General features: G+C 51.7%; 7 protein-coding genes across 7 annotated transcripts; 3 read left to right on the plus strand and 4 right to left on the minus strand.

The window, feature by feature from the left end:
* Positions 1-64: 64 nt before the first annotated feature.
* Positions 65-2,148, plus strand: BO83DRAFT_405201 (putative malic acid transport protein; the record flags this gene model as incomplete). The annotated part of the gene is made up of 4 exons (XM_025533780.1): positions 65-72; positions 694-1,681; positions 1,734-2,033; positions 2,124-2,148. 3 exons carry the CDS (start codon positions 65-67, stop codon positions 1,947-1,949), a joined length of 1,212 nt encoding a protein of 403 aa, XP_025392900.1. The 3' UTR covers positions 1,950-2,033; positions 2,124-2,148.
* BO83DRAFT_85740 (uncharacterized protein) lies at positions 1,981-2,519 on the minus strand. Its single transcript, XM_025537660.1, has 2 exons — positions 2,479-2,519; positions 1,981-2,432 (listed from the first exon to the last, which is right to left on the minus strand). Exon 2 carries the CDS (start codon positions 2,416-2,418, stop codon positions 2,101-2,103), a length of 318 nt encoding a protein of 105 aa, XP_025392901.1. The 5' UTR covers positions 2,419-2,432; positions 2,479-2,519; the 3' UTR covers positions 1,981-2,100.
* Positions 2,520-3,471: 952 nt separating this feature from the next.
* On the minus strand, positions 3,472-4,350 carry BO83DRAFT_433902 (uncharacterized protein). The gene is made up of 2 exons (XM_025535724.1): positions 4,112-4,350; positions 3,472-4,052 (listed from the first exon to the last, which is right to left on the minus strand). The coding sequence occupies exons 1-2, from the start codon at positions 4,335-4,337 to the stop codon at positions 3,718-3,720; spliced, it is 561 nt and encodes a 186-aa protein (XP_025392902.1). The 5' UTR covers positions 4,338-4,350; the 3' UTR covers positions 3,472-3,717.
* Positions 4,351-5,350: 1,000 nt separating this feature from the next.
* BO83DRAFT_329881 (sugar transporter) lies at positions 5,351-7,297 on the minus strand. Its single transcript, XM_025528213.1, has 6 exons — positions 7,232-7,297; positions 7,049-7,176; positions 6,792-6,978; positions 6,212-6,738; positions 5,861-6,151; positions 5,351-5,795 (listed from the first exon to the last, which is right to left on the minus strand). Exons 1-6 carry the CDS (start codon positions 7,254-7,256, stop codon positions 5,412-5,414), a joined length of 1,542 nt encoding a protein of 513 aa, XP_025392903.1. The 5' UTR covers positions 7,257-7,297; the 3' UTR covers positions 5,351-5,411.
* A 4,766-nt stretch (positions 7,298-12,063) lies between these two features.
* On the plus strand, positions 12,064-14,063 carry BO83DRAFT_329885 (putative amino acid transporter). Its single transcript, XM_025528214.1, has 4 exons — positions 12,064-12,558; positions 12,608-12,788; positions 12,862-13,325; positions 13,419-14,063. The coding sequence occupies exons 1-4, from the start codon at positions 12,118-12,120 to the stop codon at positions 13,983-13,985; spliced, it is 1,653 nt and encodes a 550-aa protein (XP_025392904.1). The 5' UTR covers positions 12,064-12,117; the 3' UTR covers positions 13,986-14,063.
* Positions 14,064-16,239: 2,176 nt separating this feature from the next.
* Positions 16,240-19,196, plus strand: GbpA (the record flags this gene model as incomplete). The annotated part of the gene is made up of 4 exons (XM_025535071.1): positions 16,240-17,131; positions 17,182-17,613; positions 17,662-18,363; positions 18,418-19,196. The coding sequence occupies 4 exons, from the start codon at positions 16,240-16,242 to the stop codon at positions 19,194-19,196; spliced, it is 2,805 nt and encodes a 934-aa protein (XP_025392905.1).
* Positions 19,197-19,530: 334 nt separating this feature from the next.
* On the minus strand, positions 19,531-23,404 carry BO83DRAFT_395331 (uncharacterized protein; the record flags this gene model as incomplete). The annotated part of the gene is given in 12 exon segments (XM_025533074.1): positions 19,531-19,579; positions 19,769-20,528; positions 20,548-20,700; positions 20,767-20,994; positions 21,053-21,425; positions 21,509-21,683; positions 21,752-21,932; positions 22,191-22,293; positions 22,349-22,405; positions 22,466-22,826; positions 22,889-23,064; positions 23,402-23,404. The coding sequence occupies 12 exon segments, from the start codon at positions 23,402-23,404 to the stop codon at positions 19,531-19,533; spliced, it is 2,619 nt and encodes an 872-aa protein (XP_025392906.1).
* Between the last annotated feature and the right edge of the window lie 389 nt (positions 23,405-23,793).

Below are 23,793 nucleotides of genomic sequence, written 5' to 3' on the forward strand. Positions count from 1 at the left end.
GACCGCCTTCAGTTTTCACTAAACAATGAGCTTCGAGATTGGATTAGAGGCCCGACCCGTCCGCATGCCCCAGTCGATACCTCAGGTGACAGTCTAACCTGGAGATTCTCATTACGAAACCGATCAAGCCTGCTTGAGGCGATGTCTGCGCAAGATTCCGATACCTGTTTCGCAGATTATAGTTGCTGTGATACACGACTAGCGGGCCCTTCTCAGTATCACAAGCATTCCTATATCTAGAGGGAGAACAGAATCGCTGTGCTACGTCCGATTAGAGCCACTCCTATCGGTCGCCTATACCCGGATACTAGTATTCGCTACAGTTGTGCGGATTGTTGAACGGCGCCAGATCCATGGAAACCCCCTATGGACAATTACCACCCATTTTCTTGGGCCGAGTTACGTCACTACGGCCTCATCTAGAACTGACGAAGGTTGGTCAAAGTAGTAGCAGTCCCGTTCTAGATCTTATGCCCTTGACTTTTCTGTCTGACAGGCTTTTTGCTGTCAATCGGAACTAAATCTCGCGATCACCCACGTGTAACTACTGCTACACGGTCAAAGGGATCATGATGTCATCCAGGTCAGGATACGCTGAGATTTGAATTTGTTCTTTCTTCAAAGCAATCTTCCCAAACCCTTTTTTCTTGCTTTACAGGGCATTAGCTCTGGATTGCTCTGCGAAATGCCAAGTCATGAAACCCATGACACTCCAGTACCAACATCGCCAATCTGCATCGCAATATGGAACTTTTCATCCCAATGGTTCTTGATACCACAAGGTACTGGTGTAATAGCCATTATTCTTCATCAACTGGACTATCAATTCCATGGTCTGCGTATTATCTCTGTGATAGTTTGGGTGTATACAATCGTGCTCCTGGCACTATGCATATCCGTCTACCTTGCGCGAATCTTCATGTATCCACGGCACGTCGCACGAGCACTCCGGGCAAGCATGGTGGAGGTATCATGTCTCACTAGCGTCTCTATAACGCTCACAACTATCATTCAAATGATCGCCTTGGCCGTTGCCCAGCAATGGGGTGCAAGATGGCCAATGGCCTCATACGTCCTGTGGTGGATTAACACGGCTATGGCTCTGATTGCTGTTATGGGAATACCATACATTTTCGTGAAGCTACAAGCTCCCGGAATCAAGGCTGTCGTACCTTCTGTTTTGCTTCCATTGATATGTGCGCTAACCTCCGCCGCTGGCGGAGGTGTTGTATGTGAGTATAGTGGAATTGGCGCTCGGCTGCAAGTCCCGACCATCATTGTAGCATACCTTGAAGTCGGTGTCGGTATTCCGTTGGCAATGTCCTTTGCTGATGTCTTCATTGCGCGTCTCTTCGAGCGCGAATTTATGCCCATGGAACAGGTCTATCAAGATATGATTCTCTGTGGCCCGTTTGGACAGGGCAGCTTTGCGCTGCTGATTCTCGGGCAGGTCGTACGGTCTGGGGCATTTGCAGAATACAACCGGGGGTCATTCTTAACCGCTGAAGCAGCGACCCCAATTGGCTATGCCAGCCAGTTGGCTGGTCTGTTGTCTTGGGGCTACGGAACCTTCTGGTGGAGCTACGCCATCATAAGCATTCTGCATACGGCTATCAAACAACCAGGGGGTTGGCGGAGGATACAATATTCACTTTCAGCTTGGTCTCTGGTATTTCCGTGGGTGAGTGTACATTTACCTTTGAGATTCATCATTATCTTACAACATGTTGCAGGGTGTCTACACCAATGCCGCCGTCCAGCTTGGCAAAGTCATGGACTCGCCTGCATTCAAGGTGTGGTCGACCGCTTTGACCATCATACTCCTTATCATTTGGATTGCGAATCACATCTTTACCATTAAGGGCTTAATTACGGGGCAAATCTTGTCACTCCAGCACGGGTGGCGGGCCGGCCACTATCAAGTCGGAGAAGTCGATAAGCAGGTCTAACGCTAGCCAACTACTACGGCTACATGCATGGAAACTCTCGACGATATTTATACGATGTTAGATAAAGGAGATTACATGTTCATTGTAAGCATTATTATATAACTGATAGATCACCACCACTCTGCCCATACGGCCTCAATTCAAACTAAATTCAATCAAACTTATCATTTGCAGCCTCAAAAGCATCGGCCTCATCATGACCAGAGACGCCTCTACTCATCCTCGCACCATCCGTGAACGCCCACTGGTCAGTGACCGGTTGACCGTACTCATCGACGGTGGTCTCGAAGAATTCCTCCGGACCCCAGTTAGAGGTTGGATCGGCTGCCAGGGATGCCGCAGTGGCTGACTCCGATGAGTATTGCTGCCTCTGAGCGGCTCTTTGATCCTGGGTGGTGTTGCGAAGACGACGGCTCTGGTCTTCGTTCTGGGGGTATCGGAATGCGGTATCTGTTTTGGTGTGCGGCATCTTGATGGTTATTGCTGTAGATGTTAGATATGCATAGATTGAGGAAGTGTTGAGACTCACTTTCACTTCGAAAGTTCTATGTATATTGCGATATGTTAATCAGATCATCATTTTACAATTATATGTTTACTCAAGCACAGCGACCAACCTCCCCCTCTAAATACTACCCCCTTACCACTAACTGCCCGTAAATGACGTTTAAGTTCCCAAGAAGGTCCGCAAACTCATGACGCATCTCTCAACGCCACCATCACCATTCCCGCAAAGCCAACATCATGAAACCTTCTCCTGCCCCTGGTTATCAATAATTGTGTCTTCGAGATGTGGATAAAGTGGGTCACAAACTGCCCGCAGTATGGCTGTCTCGATCCGAGTAGCGCAAGCTTCGCTACAATAGCATTATCCCGCAGATATTGGGTTTGAGCTGAAGTCGAATTTTCATCATAACCACTGCACTGCGTAAAGGAGGTGATATCACGGTGAGATACAGAACGTTCTATGTGATGTGGAAGAATGTCATAGATCAAAATCCGAGATGCAATTCGTTGCCTGAGGCCAGAGGGCTTTTTTCTGCTACCGCCTTTCCATACAAATTTTGAGGTCCTTTTTCTGGGACTGTACGTTTCCAAATTCCGCAAAACCCGAAGCTTTTCGCTCGAGGTTCGTTAGGTTCTGCCGCTTGTGACGGTCTGAGAAGCGGTGTACAGGTATTAAGGCCATACTGATTCTGCCCTCGTTGGTGTACTGCTACTGCTCCTCGTGGGAGAGTTGGGGATCATCTTGAGTATGAAGTTGCTTACATTCTTGGTTTCCTAAGAGAAGTTGACTGGTCTGTGACGCAATTGTAGGTCTAGATATTGCTCGTAAGGGCGAGATTCATTTTTGATTTGTGATAACTTGCACGGAGACCATCACGCCAGGCCCTCCCGGCTGTGTTACTTCTACTGCTTAAATGACTATGAGAGATATCTGTTTCTGCTTGATGCTCTTTGAGGTGAAGGTCGCGAATCTATCTTGGCTGGATATCGAGGAAGTACACTGGTATCTTCTTACGCTGAATCAATGCCACCAAAGTTTGGTGCTTCATTAACCGGCATCATGTATATTCGAGAAGGACGAGGTACTAGTCCGGAAGCTAAGATATACAGGATATTTGATTATACAATCAGATTAAAAAGATATGGCAAATTCTTGGATGCATGAAGAAAGCAGAAAAGCCGAAAGAAGTCATAGTAGGCCGTTGAATCATACCATCTTATCATATCATATTACCAGGCAGACACATGCTCAAGTACCATCTCACTTGCTGCCAAATCCTGGGATCGCGCTCCCCCAACTCTTGGCTCCGCTAGCAACAGAGGACCCAGCCGACTGTATTCCAGTGGCCAGTCCCTGGCCAGCCTTCTTGGAGTTATCGACAATGGGATCGGTTGCTCCTCCAAGAGGGCCTCCATAAGAGCCATTTTCATCTTTACCTCCACGCTCAGCGCGATTGAAACCTTCCTTTGAAACCATGTTACCAACTGGAGCCAGCAGACCGTTTTCGCCCAACTGGTTTCCAACGAGATTATTTACGTCGTCTTGGATCTGATCGACTTGCTTGACGCCGGTGACCTTGGTCTTGGAGAGGTTGTCTGATCGCAATAGTTAGCATACGCATGAAGGGCAGGTAATAGCAATGATTCTAGCGCACCCTTGGTCACGTAGGAAGCCTTGTTATCACCTTTGCCAAACCACTTAAGATATTGATCTTCCAGCCAAGGCACCCACTTCTCGTATTGCTCGTTGTAGGCTTCTTTTACCCACTCCGTGAATGACTGCTTATCGCGTTGCTCGGCAGGGAGGCTGTCATATAGCTTGCGCTGTTCTTCTTCAGTGTGATTGGGCGTCGTACCCATGGTTTGCTTGATAGAGTCCATTTTGATAGTTTAGGAGGTATTGTTTAACTCAGGATGAACGAGGTATGTTCCAGAGAAGTCACGGTTGATGGAGAATGGTTCCGAACATGGTGCTCCTCGATGCTCCGCTCGAAAGGATATATGTGTGGTAAGGTGGTCTGGATGAGGGACGGCATGACGTATGTGGTTTTGCCAAGCGCAAATGCATTGCAGTGTCTATATACAGTAGATATCAGGTTCTGGCACATAGATTGCAGACTTGGTTCCTCTATCGGTGGCTGTGATCAAGTGACAGATGGCGAGGGACACGTCGAGGGGACTGGGATGACGTCATGGTAGATTTGCGTTTGCCGTCCATCGGATGTGCATAAGTACGTCACAGCTGAGATAAGTGGAATATGTCACCTGACTTATTCAATTAATGCGAATTTCTAATTTTCCACCAATCGGTTATAATGAAGGCTCCATGAGACTCGATTTGGCCAGAAGAGGAAATAGTATGTGCGGTTGGCCAGAACAACAGATACCCTGGTTTGGCAGCTGCATCAAGATCTCTGGATCGTCAAAATTGTTGATCGGTGGTCTGTCGGGGTCCACTATTCACCTCGTACTGGAGGCGACTATTTGTTCATTATCGGTACGAGTAGTACTACTTACTATCTTTATGCTTATGTTCTTCAAATTAGACACCCGATCGACGAGCGCTTGTAGTACCCACATGATGAATGGAGTATAGACACCAAAATATAAAATTTGAAGATAAATAGACTGTCCAGATTCACCAGCTACCTGCAGATTACTATAAGTACTGAGTATTCAGATTCTCACGGACGACTAGGTACTGTACTTACACAAGCACAGTATTGGGAAGGACCGATTCACTCGATTAGTATTAGAGCACGTCGCATTGGCCTGGAATCTCGCTGATTGACTTCAATTAACTGGCCTCAGATCACTTACACTGGATCATAAAGTTTAGCCATTACTTCGCTCCAGCATTCTTGATTCACTATGGATTACATTCCATTATGCTTCCATACAATCGTTCTCTGTTCTCATATACAATCGCTAACTCATCTAAATAAATACAGTTCATCACGCCATCTCATCATGAGTCGACACAACCCCCTTCTCCTGATCAACCATGTCCTTGTGCTTGTGCCGCTCAATTTCTTCGCCAAAGCGGTCATGGATCTGGTATGTTTTCCAGGGCTTCATATCGGTCTCAAACATCAAGTCAATGTCTTCAAGCGACCGTCGAGCAGTCTCTGGGTAGAAGAAGAACACATGGAACGTCATCACAGTGCAGAAGACACCGAAGATGATATAGGTCTTCCACTGAATGTTGGTGAAAGCAGGTGCCACAAAGTACGCCAGCGCGAAGTTGAAGATCCAATTACCCGCAGCCGAGAGACCGACACCCTTGGCACGGTACTTGAGAGGGAAGACTTCAGAAGCGTAGATCCACGCTACGGGGGCCTACATCAGGTCACGTTAGCTGAGGCCGATTTTGAATCGTCTCGAGAGATTGGACAGCTACATACCCAGGTGAATCCATAAACAGCAACGAAGATGTATGAGCAAGCAATGACACCTTTGCCGGGCGGTCCTGTAATCGACCACTTCAGGTTCGCATTGCCATCGACAGAGTCAACATGATGACCACGTGAAGCCATAAGACCAGCAATAGCGAAATGGCAGGCCATGCACAGGACCGATCCAGTGAGAAGCAAAGTTCGTCGACCGATGCGATCAACGAATGGCAGGATAGAACCTGTTGTAACCAAGAAGATTACGTACTGAATGGCCGACGAGTACAGAGTTGTGTTTCCAGACTAAAAAGACCTGTCAGTTCGGTTTCAAGGGCATCTGCCTGAAGTACAAGGCAGACTTACCATCCCAGCCATGTTGAAGATATACACGACGTAATACATCGCGACATTGCCCCCGAGCAACTGCTGCCAGACCTGAGCACTGACACCGCAAACAGTACGTTTCCAAATCTTTGGTCCGAACAGGGAAAGGAATGAAACGTCCTTAGCCTCCTGGGCAATGCGTGCTGCTTCCTGCACTTCTTCGTATTCCACTTGAACCACGGGATCGTTGCGGTCACCCTTGGCATGCAGTAGAGCCAAAGTATCCAAAGCCTCCTCCCACCGCTCTTTACTTGCCAGCCAACGAGGCGATTCAGGGAAGAAGGGCAATGCGGCAAGCAGGATGAGGGCTGGGATACCCTGGACTCCCCACGAAACTCGGAAAGATGCTGCTCCAGCCAGACCTTTGCCACATCCGTACGAGATCAGATACATGATGAGCATACCCCATTCAACAGCCCATTGCTGGATACCGACAATACGGCCACGGATACGAGCGGGTGCTAGTTCGGCGAGATAGACGCAAACCTGTGAGGATGTAATACCGACTATAGCATCGGTTAGCTTATCGTGATCCCAGAAAGATAGCTGAAAACCGTACCGGCCAAACCGCTGACCACTCTCCCGGCAACCAGGTGGGCGACGTTTTGGGCACTACACTGAACGGCAGCACCGATGACCCAGATGCAACACGCCAGCATGAGGGAGTAGCGACGACCAATTCGGTCTGATATGAAGCCGGCAGCGAGAGCACCGGCAAAGGAGCCAGCAGACATGGAAGCGGTGATCTAGAAAGGATGCGATTCATGATCAGTCAATTGTGCCCATTTTCACACATTGAAGGACTTGGTTACTTACACCACCTTGCAAGTCGGAATCAGGAGAGTGGAAGTATTCCAGATACTGATCCGTGCCAATCCAGGCACTCATGGAACTGACATCGAAGCCGAACAAGGCACCACCGATAGTGCCGAAGCCAGCAAGCACTGCGTATCTCCGTTAGCCTGAACAGGACGGTCACTGTCAATCATGCAGTCATACCGTAGATATTCGAAATGGTATACATGATGTCCAACGGTCTCACCGAGCTGTTCACGACGAGTGGACTGCAACCGGGCGAGAATGCGGCGAAGCAACCCGGGACCCGGGCCACATTTATAGAGAGGACAATTAGGAAGTAGCTGCCGAAGCTGCATCGCGCCGGTACGGCTTCAACGGCATGGCGTCACGGACGGACTCGCGGTGCAGTGGGTGGTGCGAGACACGCATGGCCGATACACCCCGAAAAGAGGAAGGATCGCCGGGACCTATAATGCGGAGGTCCGGGGATTCAGGATGGAGCACGAATCAGAGGATCCGGGGACGGATGGGGGTCTGCCTCCCGAGTGGAGGGCCTCACGGCCCCGGATCCAGTCGGTTGATTCTTGCGACGGAGATTTTCCCTCTTTGTGCCTGCCGTCCGGCTGAATGCCATTTTAACCGATTTCGGGTGAATTGAACCTGCTTGGGAACTTAAGGGCCCATTTTCTGGAGTCCCCATGCGGAGTAATTATTATCACCCATGACCTACCTCTCCAGGAGGCCTAGTCTACTACTAGCTCTCGTCATTGCATCCTGTCTGTCTCGGTAAGGCCTCGCTTGAGAATGATGGCATGTGCATCCGACAGGCCGACACCTCGCCATCCTGGGTTCTCCAGATAGTGCCGAAAAGGAAGGCTGAACGTATCGTACGCTCGGCCACTTTGACACATAAGTAGTATATTAGACCATGAAAACGGAGCTCGGTTCTCCGGTCATGTCCAATCAAAGAAAATGCAACGTGATGGTTGCTAGCAACCCAAACACACGTGTATATCTCATGGCCCCAACTTTGACTTTCTCTATCGCTCATTCGCCCGTTATCATTCTCATCCATTACCCTACATGATCTCGTTGAGCCACCCCCAATCGGGGATTTCTGAAAGTTGTATAGCACGCTCTGCAGGACACGAGTTTTAGACACTATCAAAGTGGCTGCCTGGGTGTGGCTGCACTAACCGATAAGCCCAGTCCATGGCTTCGGCTACTTTGCACTTATGACCTATGATCACCTGGGAGGCGCTCCATGGCCAATGGGAAATATCCTGGCGCAGTCAGTGTTTTGGTCATAGCTCTTGACTGCATTAGTTATAAAAGTCCATGTGTCGGCAGAATAACCGTGGAATTTCCTGACACGAATACAATCATGGGCACCATGCTACATAGGAAGAATAATCCGGAAAGCACCACCTGGTGAAAAGAAATGGTGGTAAAACTGAGCACATGGACAGTCTGGACGGCCCCTCTCGTGGAAGTATCTACCAGTGGAAACACAAGTTGTTTTGAGATCCCCAGAAGACTTGCTAGGTGGTATCTACTGCTTCCTAATCTGATTTCCAGACTACCTGAGAGAGGTAGCTGGAATTTTGGAAAAGATACAGTAATATCTTTGAGAAATTTCTCAATCCTGTCGTAATCTCAGCCGACAGTGATGATCAGCCTACAGACCAGGGTGATGCTCTTCTGAGTATGATTGCGACTCGAATGCTTGGCCTACTCCTCGTATTCACCTTTAAGCGGAGTCTGGAAAGTGCCTACGTGCGTCTACTGCTCATGCGACAAATAAGGGAATGTGAGATGCACCAGATGATCCCAACTGCCTTCTGCTCTATAATTTATAGAGTGTCTGCCCATCGGGGAGCAATGCCGCCTTTATGGAACCAGGGACAATCCGTATGTGCTATGAGCTTTGCATTATAGACGGGCGCTCGCACATGCAGGCAATTATGTTGCTGGAAGTGCTTGATGAAAGAAGTTGCGACATGCCTTTCATGACCAAAATTGGCAGTCTTACAAATTCGTCGTTGGAAGAGCAATTCAAATTCTACCTGGCGATTCAATCAGCAGTGGCAAGTCGCTAATATGCTAAATTGCGATCCTTCTCTGCACTAGTGGTTCCTCGCTCCGCAATCATTTGCTGCGCAGACCTCAGAGGGACTCAAAATGCCCCGGAGAGTCAGTGGAACGGTATACAGCTATTAAACATCCCAATAGAACTAACTTGTGCGATACAATCCACTCTCGAATAGCTGGTGTTATGGCAGACTCTGCCAGTAGCCTAACCGAAGCAGTATACACTGCATGATGACATTTGTACAAGGAATGCTTCCGATCGCTTATAAAGCAGCTCTCCACTAGCTCCATGTCTAGGAGCATGATCTGAGCGCCAACATCACCGGTGGGGAATGTGGAGGACGGAGACTCTGATTCCCAGTCAAGGAGTGGTCTACTAAATGACTCACCACCGCTTATGAAGCTCCGGCCAAAGTGGCCCCCTTCGCGGAATTGATGCGTGCATTTGGGAGTTGACGCTCATCGTGAACTCGGCTCTGAAGATTATATGAACAGTCTGGTACTGACTTTGCTTGCTCGTCCAAGAGTTTCCTGCCTCCCTCAATCTGGAAATGTCTCGAGGACGCTCAAGGACCAGTACGACGATATGATTACTATGCTAAGTTGGATCAATCATGCGAGAACAATTGCTTTACACCTACCTTTCTCCTTCAGTCCATTTCATGTCATGGCGATAACAGCTCATTAGCTACCTTTGCTCATATTTGTGTGGTAGCTGAACGCTCTTTGGGCTTCCTTGTTCGTCGCCCAAAAGGTTTGGTATGGCATTGATGCACATCGACACAAAGAAAACATGGATTACTATAAGAACTTCAGTCAGTTGCTAAAACTGGTCATGGTCCATCGCTCAACGGGTGGTTCGTGACTACAATGACATGTCCAGGATAGCTGAAGGCACCAAAGCAGCGATAAACAAGTGCAAGCAGTGGCGACACTATCTGGTGGGTTCAATATGAGAGAGCATATTCCACAGCACCTCAATGCTGTCCTAGCCAATTTCGAGGACGAGTGAGTCTCGACTCTCAATCAGGTCAGTAGCCACAATCTAATAATGGGGGGTTCCAGGTTCGAGACGAGACGCAAGGGACAATGCTTCGGCCGCAGGTATTACAGCTTCGGGCATTGCCTCAGCAGGTCTGACTACGATGTCCGGCTTCTCTGTCAGTCCTGGAATATCCACTGACCGCTGAATTGGCGGTGAGCTGAAGCCAAATCTGATACAGCTGCCAAGGTAGATGCAGGAGACATCACCCTTTCGAGACCTTTCGAGAACACTGTCCCCCGGGGCGAGAGGAAAAGGAAAAAAGAATGTTCCACGGTGGTTGTAACTTTAATTCCTTTGTTCTAAGTATTGGAAATGGGAGACGACTGTGAAACTGAGCTATGCGACCGTATACAGTGCAGGGGACCCAGGTCATCTTTGGAGGGTTCGTCTACAGGACAAATGCAACAGGGGTTTTTGGAGGACGCAAACCAGCTACCTGAGGGATTAAGCTCTCCATGCAAGATCATAAAACCTCGATCGGTTACGCACGTGTTGCATGGCCAGCGAGGTTGCAATGGCAGGTAGGATATGGCAGCCACTGAAGTTATTATTGTGATTGCCTTGCGGGCCAGCGCCCGATCGGCGACTCACCCACCACTGAACGGCCAACATCCCATGAAGTGACTCTGTACCACAAGAGTACGAGAGTTTACTGTCAACTCACTCTAAACTACTTTGAAAGCAAGCAGACGTGCCCTTACTTCCGTGGCTACCCGACTTGCTCATCGCATGCCGGTCTGACACCACTTCCGGGGATGTTTGCGATGAGCCAATGGCCCGTCCCAGGTAGCTGGATGCAGGCGGCGCAGCAACAGCTCTGCAGGCCGCGAAGGCTAAATCAATAGCTTAATCCACAACCCCTCAGAGGGGCCGAAGAAGCCAAGCTCTATTTAATTTCTTGCTCCGGCTCTGATTGGCTTGCCGGTCTACGCGTCAAATTACCCCAACTGGAGAGAGATAACAACCAGACTACAGTCAGTGTCTATCTACCGCTGCCAGAGATAACCATTTCTCGCCCAAACACCGATAGCGGATGTCTTGACCCCCTGACGACAGGTTAAGCTCCGCTCTTCTTCTTCGGTCTTCATGTACTCCGCACTATTGGTTAGGTCTGGAACAACCCAGCCTTGCCCCCCGCTGTCTCACCTACCAGGTCGGTTGCCCATTGTGTTACCGCCGGTCCCGGCGTCCAAGATGTAAGGGATATGGGACACGTCGGGGATAGCCTTTCCATGCTCAACCCACGCGATTATGACATGCGGTGGTCATCTATTGGGGGACTGACCGTTTCGGGCCTTCGCCCACATTGGCTGTACCACCTATCGTCCCCTCCGCCCCAAGCCTTTCGAGGTCTATAATGTAACGCTTTCGACCTGGAGAGCCCACGAGGCGCTCTCGGAGAGGTTTCATTTGCGGCAACTAGAGGACAAAGATAACATGGCACGCCCGATTGTCCAGATGGATCTGGAGGATGCATATCAGCTGATGGCACAGACCGTGTGGTTCTGATAACGACCCACGGTTTCAGCGCTACGATTGGTAGCCGGGGCTTTGGTTATCAGCGATGCTACTCCAAGATCATGGCGTCAGCTATACTTCCAGAAGGTTTCTGCGCCTGTGTTAGTTCGTCCGGAGCAAGATGCTAATAAAAGTATGCGGCACGCACGATACGACTAAGACAGGGGTGTTATCTTTATCTCTTGCCAGATACTCGCCAAGCCCAATAATGGCCTGATAGAGGCCTCTTATCTGGCAAGTATATCGGTCGCTGAGACACGCAAGTGTGATTGGGAGGGAGACGTAGGCTCGTGCCTTGTGCTGCACAGCTGTGGTGGCGGTGTTATAATCATCCCGGTACCCCCGGCTGGACTTGACGAGGCTTGCTGATTCCTGTCGCTTTCATCATCTTTCATATAGGCCACTATTCCCCTATTGTATCCACCATCCCTTCATGATGGCCGATCACTCTACCATGGCGGCCTACGAAACGTCGAGTAATCGGAGCCCTCAGGATGCCGAGAAGAAAGGCGAGCCCATGGAGCGCTGGGGCTCCGTGGATGTCGACTACGGAGCCGAAACCGATCTCAAACGGAGCCTTTCTACACGGCATTTGACCATGATTGCGCTGGGGTCATCGATTGGTATGGGGTTATGGCTGGGAAGTGGTGAATCGCTGGCGGATGGTGGTCCGGCTGCCATCTTCATTGGCTACCTGCTGAGTGGCACGATGATTTGGTCCGTCAGTCACTCGATCGGCGAGATGGCCGTTATGTATCCTCTGCCGTCTGCATTCACCCAGTGGACGGAGATCTTCATCGACAGATCGGCGGCCTTTGCGCTGGGCTGGGCGTATTGGTTCTCCTACTTCATCACGATCGCAAACGAACTTCAGGTAGGACTCCGTATTCTGCGTGGCCAGGAGTCTTGTGCTAACTGCTTAGGGTATCGTCACGGTCCTTAACTTTTGGACGGACAAGGTGCCAACTGCGGCCTGGATTACAATCTTCTGGGTGGTGATTATCTTCATAAACGTCTTTGCGGTCCGGTTCTTTGGCGAGGTAGAGGTCATTGCCTCCTCTATCAAGTTCGGATGGATCTTCGTGGTCATTATTTCTCTCATCGGTTAGTCACATGCGCATGTTTCTTCTTCTCACCTAGCCCTCCAACTGACGCATACCCATCTCGTGTTTGATAGTGGTTTCGGCCGGCGGAGCACCCGACGAAGGACCGATCGGCTTCCGTTACTGGAACTCGATGCCATTCACCAACGGCTTCAAAGGCTTCCTGTCTGTCATGCCCACCTGTATTTTCGCCATGTCCGGATCGGAGAACTCGGCGCTGGTTGCAGCAGAGACCGACAATCCGCGCAAGGCGGTGCCACGCGCCGTGAGCTCGATCTGGTTGCGCCTGTCGCTGTTCTACGTCCTGGGATCGCTGATGATCACCATCACGGTGTCACCGAAGGATCCTAATCTTTTTGGCGGTAGCGGCGTCAACGCATCGCCATTTGTCATTGCCTATCGCAACGCGGGTCTTGCTCCGTTGGCTCACATCATGAACGCGGTGATCTTCATCTCTGTGCTGTCCACGGGAAGTATTTCTGCCTATGGTGGCTCACGAACACTGATGGGATTGACGCATCTCAAGCTCGCGCCAAAGGTTGGTGTCCCTGTAACCCCTTGACTATCTAATTCATCAACTACTTGTCTCTCCTGATCTCCTCAACTGACTCCTCTACCCTACCAAACCTAGATCTTCGGCAAAGCCGACAAAGCCGGTCGTCCCGTCGCCGGACTCGTCATCACGCTCGTCATCGGCGGCGGTCTAGCCTACCTCAACGTGAACAACAAGGGTTCAACGGTCTTCACCTGGTTCTCAAACCTAACTTCCCTCTTCACGCTCTTCGGATGGGGCACCATCTGCCTCTCGCATCTCCGCATGCGCTACGCCTGGAAGATCCAAGGCCGCTCCGTCGACGACCTCCCCTGGCGGTCCTGGACCTACCCCTACGGCGCCATCTGGGGCTTAACCTGGTGCATTCTGCTCATCATCGCCGAGTTCTATCTGAGTTTGTGGCCACTGGGCGGCAACCCCACGGCCAAGGGCTTCTTCGCCAACTATGTATCGGTGGTGGCGATCGTGGTGCTGTATATCGGGGCGCGTTGCTACTACCGTGGACGGTGGTGGGTGGATGCGAGCACGATCGATCTCGATGGTCCTCGTCGGTTCTATGCTGAAGTGGCGGATGTCGAGGCGAGACCGGCTAAGACGGGGGTGAAGAAGTATGCGTCGATGGTGGTGTCTGCTGTTTTAGAGTAGATGATGCTACTAGTAAATAGTTTATGTAGGTAGTTTTTCTGTAGGGTACTTATATGGTAGGTTAGGTTCGGCGTATATATTGGTGGGTTGGTCAATGTATATTGTTTTATCTAAGTCTCATCATAGCGACTTATACTCTCCAATTTCACTTTAACAGGTCGCGATAGATCGGTTTTTTTTTTTTTTTTTTTTTTTTTTTTTTTTTTTTCCTTTCCTTTTTTTTAGGGCCTACTAGATACTAGATGAGGATGACACCCAGATCCTAATAGTAGTACTACTACTTCTGGTACTAACGTAGTCACGAAAACAACTACTCATGAGACCAAAACTACTAATGACGATAGTGAGGAGGGCAGGAACATTCTGAAAATATATAATCGCTAATGTGATGCTTATCCAGTTACCGTGTGAGAGTACATCGGAGTGCCCGACATGAGACAATCAGTTAATGTAATGCTGAAACTACTCACTCTACTTCCCTAATACTACTACTACTCTCAATATATATACCTATTTGCTTTGATTCTAACTCTCCCTCTTATAAGTCAGTCTACCGCGAAGGATCGTGACTCTCACCGCCCAAGTCATGGCCCCACCACTATGTTCTCCTCCATCTTCAAGCCCAGGCCTCTTAACAGAGTATCTGCTTTGATTTTTGTCTTGGAATCATAGAGGTCATCAATTGGGAAGCGATCAGAAGGCGCCGATGATGAATGCGACCGTAGGATTATGGTCGTGTAAGCCGTGGGTAGTGAGGGGTGGCCCAGAGCGGGGGAGATATTGACAGCGGATAGTGTCGCGTGCGCAAATTGCACCAGAGGACTATCGATGGCATTCTAATCTCGAATCTGACGGAAGGAGCTGTTGCCAGTGATTCGATTGAAGTGACAACCCTCGTCGTTGACTACTCAGAGAGTCCCAAGTCGAGCACACCACCGATGTCGTGCCTTGATGCCTCAGGTATGATTTGGGTATCTCGGGTGCGATCGCAAGGCAAAACCGGATTATGGATTATGAATAGCGTCGTCTATTTTCAGCAAGGTGGATGCTCCAAGTAAGCTGATCCCATTGACAATGACAAGGCGAGCCAGCTGTTCACTCGATTAGGCCGCACTCAGAGAGGTTGGACCAGTTGGATCAGTTGGGCCTGATCGGGTTGTCCATCGCCTCCATTCTATCGACAGCCTGAGGCAGCGGCAACCGCGATAGACTCAGGGTTTATTCTCGCATCACATGTTGTTCAGCAGCGAAGAGGAGCATCTCTTCGAGTGAGTCACAGGAGAGAACCGGAGGAATGACGTTAGACGTGCTCCGCACCGCATTCCACAGGCTGTATCTAGTCTCATCTGGTGCCTGGAGCAAGAAAGCCAGGCAAAAGAGGAGAACACGAAGGTCGAAGATGGCCCGCAGGCGGAGAGAGACCCATCATAAGTAACAGCCGGAGGAATAATCAGAAATGCAGGGAAGAATTGATTTGGGAAAGTCGGACGAGGCGACAGCTCAAAGTGGCTCAGTGGATGAGTTGGCCGGGGAACTGATAGGCTGCCGATGCGCCAGATCAGCAACTAGTCTGCAGTTACCCTATTCTCTATCTCGACTGGTTCCATTGCAGCCCTGTAGCTTGACCTGCTGGCTGTCAATCTACCGCATCACGATAGCATCCCCCCCATCGACATGGATGCCTGCCCCTTGGCCAGGGCGTCCCCTGGTCTCCATACTGCTTCTTCATTGTTTCATGTTTCGTGTTTCAGCAAGGTCGATTCGCGACACTTGGATCAGGTCTCTCCAGGACACCAGCCATCATTCCCCCAGATCAGCTCCACCCGAACAAGCTCGTCCCGATGACAGGATGCTTTGCCTGGCCGTTGGGCTGCACAAGTGGCGGTGAATGGCTTCACTTTTCGTCCAAACCCGGAAACGACCAACCATGGCTGGCTTCCGGCCACACACTACCTGTCGCCCCGTCATAGGCAGTCCGGAAAGAATGGTGTCTGACTGAACTTCCCTTCCATGACTGCCGGACTGCTTCACTTCCACTTCTCGGGGATTTCTGCTGCCCAGCCGACATGGCTGTTAAATATGGCCATGAGGACGCTGGCTCCAGGAGATTTTCCAACACTGCAATATTCCCCTCATGACCATCTGCTGCTTTACTCCCCTGTGAATGACCAAGTCTTTCATCTTCCATCCCTTCATGCTCCCGATTGTCGGGCCTTTCCTTGCACGACTGTTTGTCTATCCGTTTCGAAACAACATGGACTGCTCGATGACCCGGCCGTCATCGACTTCGCGGTTCCCCTTCTTCCCCTTTTCGCTGTGGTCCTCCAAGCGACCGCAGCAATCCACTGCGGCGACACAGACTGCGGCGCAGACCTCGCCACGCATCATGGCACAATCATCCCAGACACAGATTCAGGCTCCTGCCCGATCAGAGCCCGAAACACAATCACAACGACAGCCCGAGAGTTTGCCTCGGACTCCGGTCCCTCCTCAGCCGACAGCAGAGGAACTGGCTGAGCGCGACCGTCAAAATCGTGAGACGGCCCGTGAAGAGGCAGTCCAGGAGCTGGACAGTCTGGTCGGCCACGACAACGTCAAACGCCAGCTGCACGGCGTCCAGACCTGGGTGCAGATTTGCCGTCGTCATGGACGCGACCCGAAGAGCGAGTGGTACAACATCGCCTTCCTGGGGAATCCCGGCACAGGCAAGACCACCGTCGCCCGCATCTATGCCAAGATGCTGTACGCCATGGGTATCTGTGATTCCCATACCGTCTGTGAGACCACTGGCGCCGATCTGGCCAGCCGGGGTCCCGACGGAGTGCAGCAACTGCTGCGCAACATGACGGACGCCAAAGCTCCGGTGCAAACATCCGGAGTGCTCATCGTCGACCATCCCCACACCCTGATGGACGCGCCCCAGACCCCGGCCACCGAGCAGGCTCTCGAGGATATCCGGCACGCGATGGAGCGCAACATCGGTCGCATCATTGTCATCTTCACTGGCGACGCCGACGAGATGAATAGCTTCTTGCGCGAGAACCCCGCCCTCCAGCAACGGATTTGCAGCTCGCTGCGATTCAACGACTTTGACCGCCAGCAGTTGACGCAGCTGCTGGCCCGCCGCATTATCACCGAATATAACGGTCGCATGCAGGTTGAGGGGGTCTCGAGGGCACCTACATGCAGGCTGCAGCTCGCCGGCTGGTCCGGGGGCGTGCCGCCAAGGGGTTCACCAACGCCCATGCCGTGCGCGAGATGGTCAAGAGCATTGCTCAGCGTCAGGCCCAGTGCTTGACCGACCAGCAGGATAGCGGCATGGACGAGGTGGACTACTTTTTCTTTTCCAAGGACGACGTTCTCGGCCCCAGCCCGGCGGAGACCCGGTCGACCAGCGAAGCCTGGGAAGCCATGCAGAAGCTGATCGGTCAGGACGCCGTCAAGACGTCGGTGGCTGAAGTTTTCGACACGACCGAGGAGAACTACTACCGCGAGATCCGCAACCAGCGTCGTCTGCCGCTGCGGGTCAATCGCATCTTTGCGGGGCCTCCAGGTACTGGCAAGAGCACGGCCATCCGGATGTACGCCCAGATTCTGGTGGACTTGGGAGTGTTGAACAGCGGAGAAGGTAAGCACCCGCCCAAGATTAGTATAGCAAAACTGCTAACGAGTGTAGTCCGTGTCAAACCGCTGTCGGCTCTCTGTGATCTGCCGGAAGACCAACTCCGTGCGACCGTCGAGTCGACGATCGGCAATGTCCTCGTTGTCGACGTCGACACCGATCGCCAGGAGCGCCCGACCGTGCCGGACACGGTCGTCGACATCCTCGCAGCGCCGCGCGACAATCACTGCACCATCCTGGTCGGTACGCACGACAGCATCAGCCAGTTCCTGCATCGCGCGGGTCCCAAAGCCCGCGGGTTTGAGACACATCTGGTGCGCTTCTCCGCGTTGACACGCGAGCACATGGAAGAGCTCTTCCAAAGCAAGCTCGACGAGCAGGATCTCGATGCCACCCCAGAGGCCTTCCAGGCCGCCATGGACACCCTCGACAATGCCCGTATGCGCAAGGACTTTGACAATGCTCGCGCCGTCGAGCATCTCCTCGCTGCGGCCATCTATCACTTTGAGCGTCGGTCGCGCACCGGCGCCAGCGCCCAGCCGGTGGAACGTCTCCTCGAGGGACGCGACTTTAACCCGGAGCTGGTGGGCGGCACGACGGCGCTGGTCTTCCGTGAAGAGCTGCGCCATTCCATCGTGCCGGACGACATCATCTCCATCTTGAAGCGGTATCACAACGAGATGAAGGCCGCCTGGCTGCAGGGGCTGGATCCGGGCGCACGCATGCCCGCTGCATTTGTATTCAAGGGTGCACCAGGTAATACATTCCTTTTCCGTCCATTTCCCCACACGACGACTAACAATATCATAGGCACCGGTAAGAAGACCGTCGCCCGTCAGCTAGGAACTCTGTACTACAAAATGGGCGCTCTCAGCGATGGTGCCCTGGTGCCATGCTCGGTCGCCGACCTACTAGCACCCAACGTCCACCCGACCTCGGCGCGGTCCCGGTCGCAACTCGACCAAAACAAGGGCAAAGTGCTCTTCATCGAAGACGCCCATAGACTAGCCGACACCGACACCACGCAGGCCGTGGACGAGCTAGTCTACCTGCTGCCCAAGTACGCCTCCACCATGGTGGTGATCCTGGCCGGACCGGCCCAGGAGATGGACCAGTTGCTGGCCAACCGGCCACGCCTGTCTGCCCTGTTCCAGGAAGAGATTGTCTTCCGCAACCCGACACCACGCGAATGTCTCCGTCTGCTGGACCGCAAGCTGGATGAGCAGCAGATCAAGGGTCCCCGGTTGTACCTAACGGACCCGCGCGCGCCTAGCCATCGCGAGTTCACCCGCGCCATTCAGATCCTGTCCATGTTCCCTTGCTGGAGCAATGCTCGGGATGTGGAGGTGTTGGTGCGCTGGATGGTTGCGGCGTGTATCAAGGATCTGCCGCTGGACAACAGCAGTAGTGTCAGTGCTCTGCCGGCGATGCAGTTGTCCGAGGAGCAGGCGATGAGTTGCATGGTCAGGCTATTTAATCTGAAGCGTGATCGCTTGAGATTTAACCAGGATCCTAAGGCCAGGGCCTTGCCTAGGGTGTTGTCGCAGCCTAGGTGTACGGATCGGACCGGGGTGAAGTTCCCTGTTTGATTTGATGACTTTATGTGATTCGTTTGGCTTTTCGCGATGTTTCCTATGTGATATGCTTGGTGGATTATGTATTGTATCAGACTGATGATATAGCGAGTGCTTGTGATTGTGATTGTGTTTGATTCTGGTTTATGGCTTATGATGCATTGCATCTGCATCTGACCCTCGTCACTCATTGAACTCTCCTTTGTTTTGTGCTTTTTGCATGGATGCTTGGCATGTATGGTGCATCAGACGGAATACTGAACGTCGTGGTGGTGACATTGACTAGATACTTAATATAAGGCTGGTCCTATCAAGACTACTATGTGAACTTATTAACGTAGAATGCTTTTTAAATTATTATATCATCATTTGATCTGATCTTGTTGTTGATGCGATTTCTACATTTCCACATTTCCACATTGTCTGTCTTGGTAACTTGAGAAATCTAACAGGTAGAATATCAACATGCGTCTGAATCACCCATCTATGAATTCTACTTCCCCAAAGCCAGATACTCCCCAACCCACTCTGCTGCCCTCGATCCCTCTCCCTCACTCCATCCCCACACCCCCTTCGCCCCAACATACCCATCCGGCCTGACAATCATCACCCCGACCTGATCCTTCTCCATCTCCCCCATCCACTTCCCAGTACACCCCTTCCCGCCCTCCACATCATCCAAATACACCGTCCACCGACTCTTCTGCAGCAACTCGGGCAAATCCCCCAACTCAAACTCCCTCTTCTGACTCCTCGTCACTAACCCGTACGTCACCACCTCCGAAACAGTCGTATACCTCTCCAACGGGAAATACTTATCCCCATCACCAACTCCCCGAGGACACTTCCTATACGACTCCCTTGCCACAGAATCCACCCTATCAAGCCCAACACCCCCACAGAACCCCTCCAAAAACCCCTTCCCACCAACCACATCCCCCGCAAACAAAATCACCTTAAACTGTCCCATCATCGGGATATCAAGCTGCAAATCCACCAGATTAGCATCAATATACCTCGTCACCTTTGCAGGGCGAGTTAATGTCCCCGCCTGAATTCCACCTTTCGCTTTCCCATCAGCTGGCTTCGTAAGAACACCAGCGTCATACTCAGCCCCGACGCCGGAAATGAACCGGATATTCTCCTCGAAGTTTCGAGCAAGTGCCGCCTCGCCTTTCTCGAACGCCGCGACGTGCCCCGCGTCGAAGGCGATCAGGTCGTTGGCGATCTTCCGTCGTTCCTCGGAGTAGGTGTTTAGTAGGGAGGCCGGGGCGAGGTTTCGGGCTACGAGGTTGAGTTTCCACGCTAGGTTCACGCTGTCGTGCATGCTGGTGTTGGCACCTTGGGCTGCGAGAGCGGAGTGTACGTGGCCGGCCTGATCTTTTATTAGTATATTGGTGAGAAAAGGTAGATGGTAGGGGAGGTGTGGGATGTACATCGCCGGCAATGAAGATCTGGTTCTCGGGGTCGCTGAATCGGCGAGCGACACGTTGGCCGACGACGTAGTTGCCGAACCATTCTATACCATGTTAATGTCATGTCCGACATAGGGTGGGGTAGTATGGGAGTATGGGGCAGGGAATACCAATCTCCTTCCATTCCAACCGGAAAGGTTGCATTGCCTCCCGCGCCCTAGCCATAACATATTCCGGTGTCGCCTTGGCCCTATCGACCCTCTCCCCGTCTGTGGAACTAAGCTCAACATACAATCTCGTCATTCCGCGCTCCCTCGGAATCCAGAGGATAGATCCCGCCGTGTGCGAGCGAACAGCCACCTTACTCCATAGGTCGGGGAAATCGGTGTCGATTACTCCTATTACCAATTAGTACTTCGGACCACCTAGCCAGAGACAAATGAAATAGAATAATACCATCCAAAACCCCCCAAGAAGCATTACTCATTTCCCCCTCCAACTGCGCGCCAGGAATATAGTCCCGGACTTTAGATCTCGCGCCATCGCATCCAACGAGGTATTGTGTACGGATAATCTTTTTGGTGTTTGTTGTGTTATCGTTGTAGATCACTTCTAGCTCTCCACTCCCGTCCTGTGTTTTAGACACGGATACGAACGGGCTGTTTCGCTGGACATTTCCCCCGCGCTCTTCTATATCTCTGATAAGCACGTCCTCGAGCATGCCCTGGTGCGCGAGGAGAATGTAGGGGTCTGAGGCGCCGACGAGATGATCGGGGTAGTGCGTTTGGCGGGATGTGCGAGTAAGGGTTGGGGATTCGGGGGTGGATTCCTAGATTATCATAATTACTGTCATTAGTGTAATTCATGTCTTGGGGGTTGTTATATGGGGGTAATGGGTAGGGATAGGCCTACCCAGAAACAAATATCATACACCTTCGCCCCATTGCGGAGCAACTCATCCGACAATCTCAGCTGTTTCAGTGTCTCGATGGTCTTCGGCTGCAGACCGTCTGCTTTGCCGGTTGATGTTGCTGTCGGGCGGTCGTCGAGGAGAGTCACAGGTGTGCCGTAGCGGATGAGGTTGTTTCTATCCCATGCACAGTTGTTAGTTGGGGGTGTTTTTTTTTTGGTGGGGATGGTGAGTGGGGGAGGTACGTTAGCATTAGGCCTGAAGGGCCAGCGCCTACTACTACCACTGTTGTGGTGGGTATAGTGGACGGGCTGGGAAAGCCCTCGTTAATGGCGCTGGGAGACATTGTTCGAGATAATATTTTTGTTTGAAATGGTGATGCTACGCTCATACTTGCTTCTGGATGAGTATTGTTATAGTTGGTAGCTAGTCGGTGATGGGGTTCGGAGCGATCGCCGACTGAAGCTGATAACCCCACTTTTGGGCGTGGATACACTGGTAGCTTATGCGGGGATAGCTACCCTTTTGATAGATTGCTTGATTGTGATTATGGATGATTGCGTGATAGGATGTATTATCAGTCTGTATTGATTGCATAGTTATCGACTCTGCAAAGATAATAATAATGCTACCACTTAGTCACCCCCCCATCCACGATCACATCCTGCCCCGTCATGTACGAACTGGCATCGCTCGCCAGAAACACACACGCTCCCATGATGTCCTCCGGCTCGGCGATGCGGCCGTTCATCGCTGCTGATTTCCATTCTTCGATTAAATGGGGGAACTGTCATCACTTCCATTAGGAATTTCCGATTCCGGAGTGATAAAGTGGTACTCACAGCAGCAGTCATCTCCGTCCTCACATATCCCGGCGAAATCGAATTCACGCGAATACCCTACCACCGTTAGCCACCTCCCCCTCCTCTATTAACGCCACCAAACCAATAGGGACATACATATTCAGCCAACTCCTTCGCAATAGCAGGACACATTGCCCTCACCGCCCCCTTACTCCCACAATACGCACTGCACAGTTGGCTCCGCACCGCCACGTGGCTCGCCATACTCGCCACCAGCACGATACTCCCGTGTTTTGTGCCATTGGCAATCATCTGCCGGGCGGCCAGCTGCGCAGTATGGAATAGGCCCAGCACATTCACACCCAGCAACTCTTGGTGATCCGCGTAGTTGAATTCAAGGAATGTCTGGTGTCGGTTGATACCTGCGCATGGGACGCAGATGTCTAGTGCATTGTTGAAGTCTGTTTGGAAGGCGCCGAAGCCGGTGGCGAGGGACTCGGGGGAGGATACGTCCACTCTGCAGGAATCTCTGTTAGTGTTTGCGGCGTGAGGTGTAGAACCCCGAGGCGGGAGGAATACTCGTAATATGCAGTCCGCACACCATACTCCTTCTCGATAGATAGAAACCCCTCCTCAGGAGATATCCGATCGAAGATGGCTACGTTGGCACCTGCTTCGGCGAGACCGCGCGCAAAGGCGAGGCCGCAGCCCCGGGCACCGCCGGTGACGAGGGCGGTTCGACCTTGGAGGGAGAACTGGGCTGTTAGTTCTCTGCTGAAGGTTGTCCTGGAGGGACAGAGATCGACTCACTCGAGACATAGTGAACGTAATACTGGGATGGATCTGCTGGTGATTACTGGAAGGTGTTTGCCCCGACCGCAGGGTGTACTTATTCTCCCCGCAAATGATATGATAAGATTGATGCAGATGCATCCCCTCATGCCCGACCCCCATTCTTGTCAGGCACACGCTTATCCCCCATTTTAGGGGCAGAAGAAACCACTCAGTTGGAGCTCGAACTGGCTTTATATGATGGAGTAGAACGTATCCAGTGGATCATACACCACTTACTATTGTATACAGGATTGATACCATGGCGCCTCCTATCCACATCAAAGAGAAGCGCTCCCTCCCCGACAACTGTCGGTTGCAGGTACATCCCACTCCCCCATGCATCCCATCTAACTCCCCCGCCTAAGCTAACAACGAAAGATCATTATCATCGGCGCCGGCCTCGCCGGCCTCGGCACCGCCATCTCCTGCCTCCTCACCGGACACGACGTACACGTCCTCGAAGCGACGCACGAGATCCGCGAAGTAGGCGCCGGTATCCAAGTCCTCCCGAACAGCTCTAGAGTGCTCAAACACTGGGGTCTAGAACCAGCTCTCACACCACATATGACACACCCGCGCGTGTGCAACTTTCTACACTGGAAGGGCGAGGTCATATCCAGCTTGAGTTTCGTTGACTCCGCGAAGCAGTA

The sequence above is a fragment of the Aspergillus eucalypticola genome (genome assembly GCF_003184535.1).
Source record: "Aspergillus eucalypticola CBS 122712 chromosome Unknown BO83scaffold_2, whole genome shotgun sequence".
NCBI classification, from domain to species: domain Eukaryota; kingdom Fungi; phylum Ascomycota; class Eurotiomycetes; order Eurotiales; family Aspergillaceae; genus Aspergillus; species Aspergillus eucalypticola.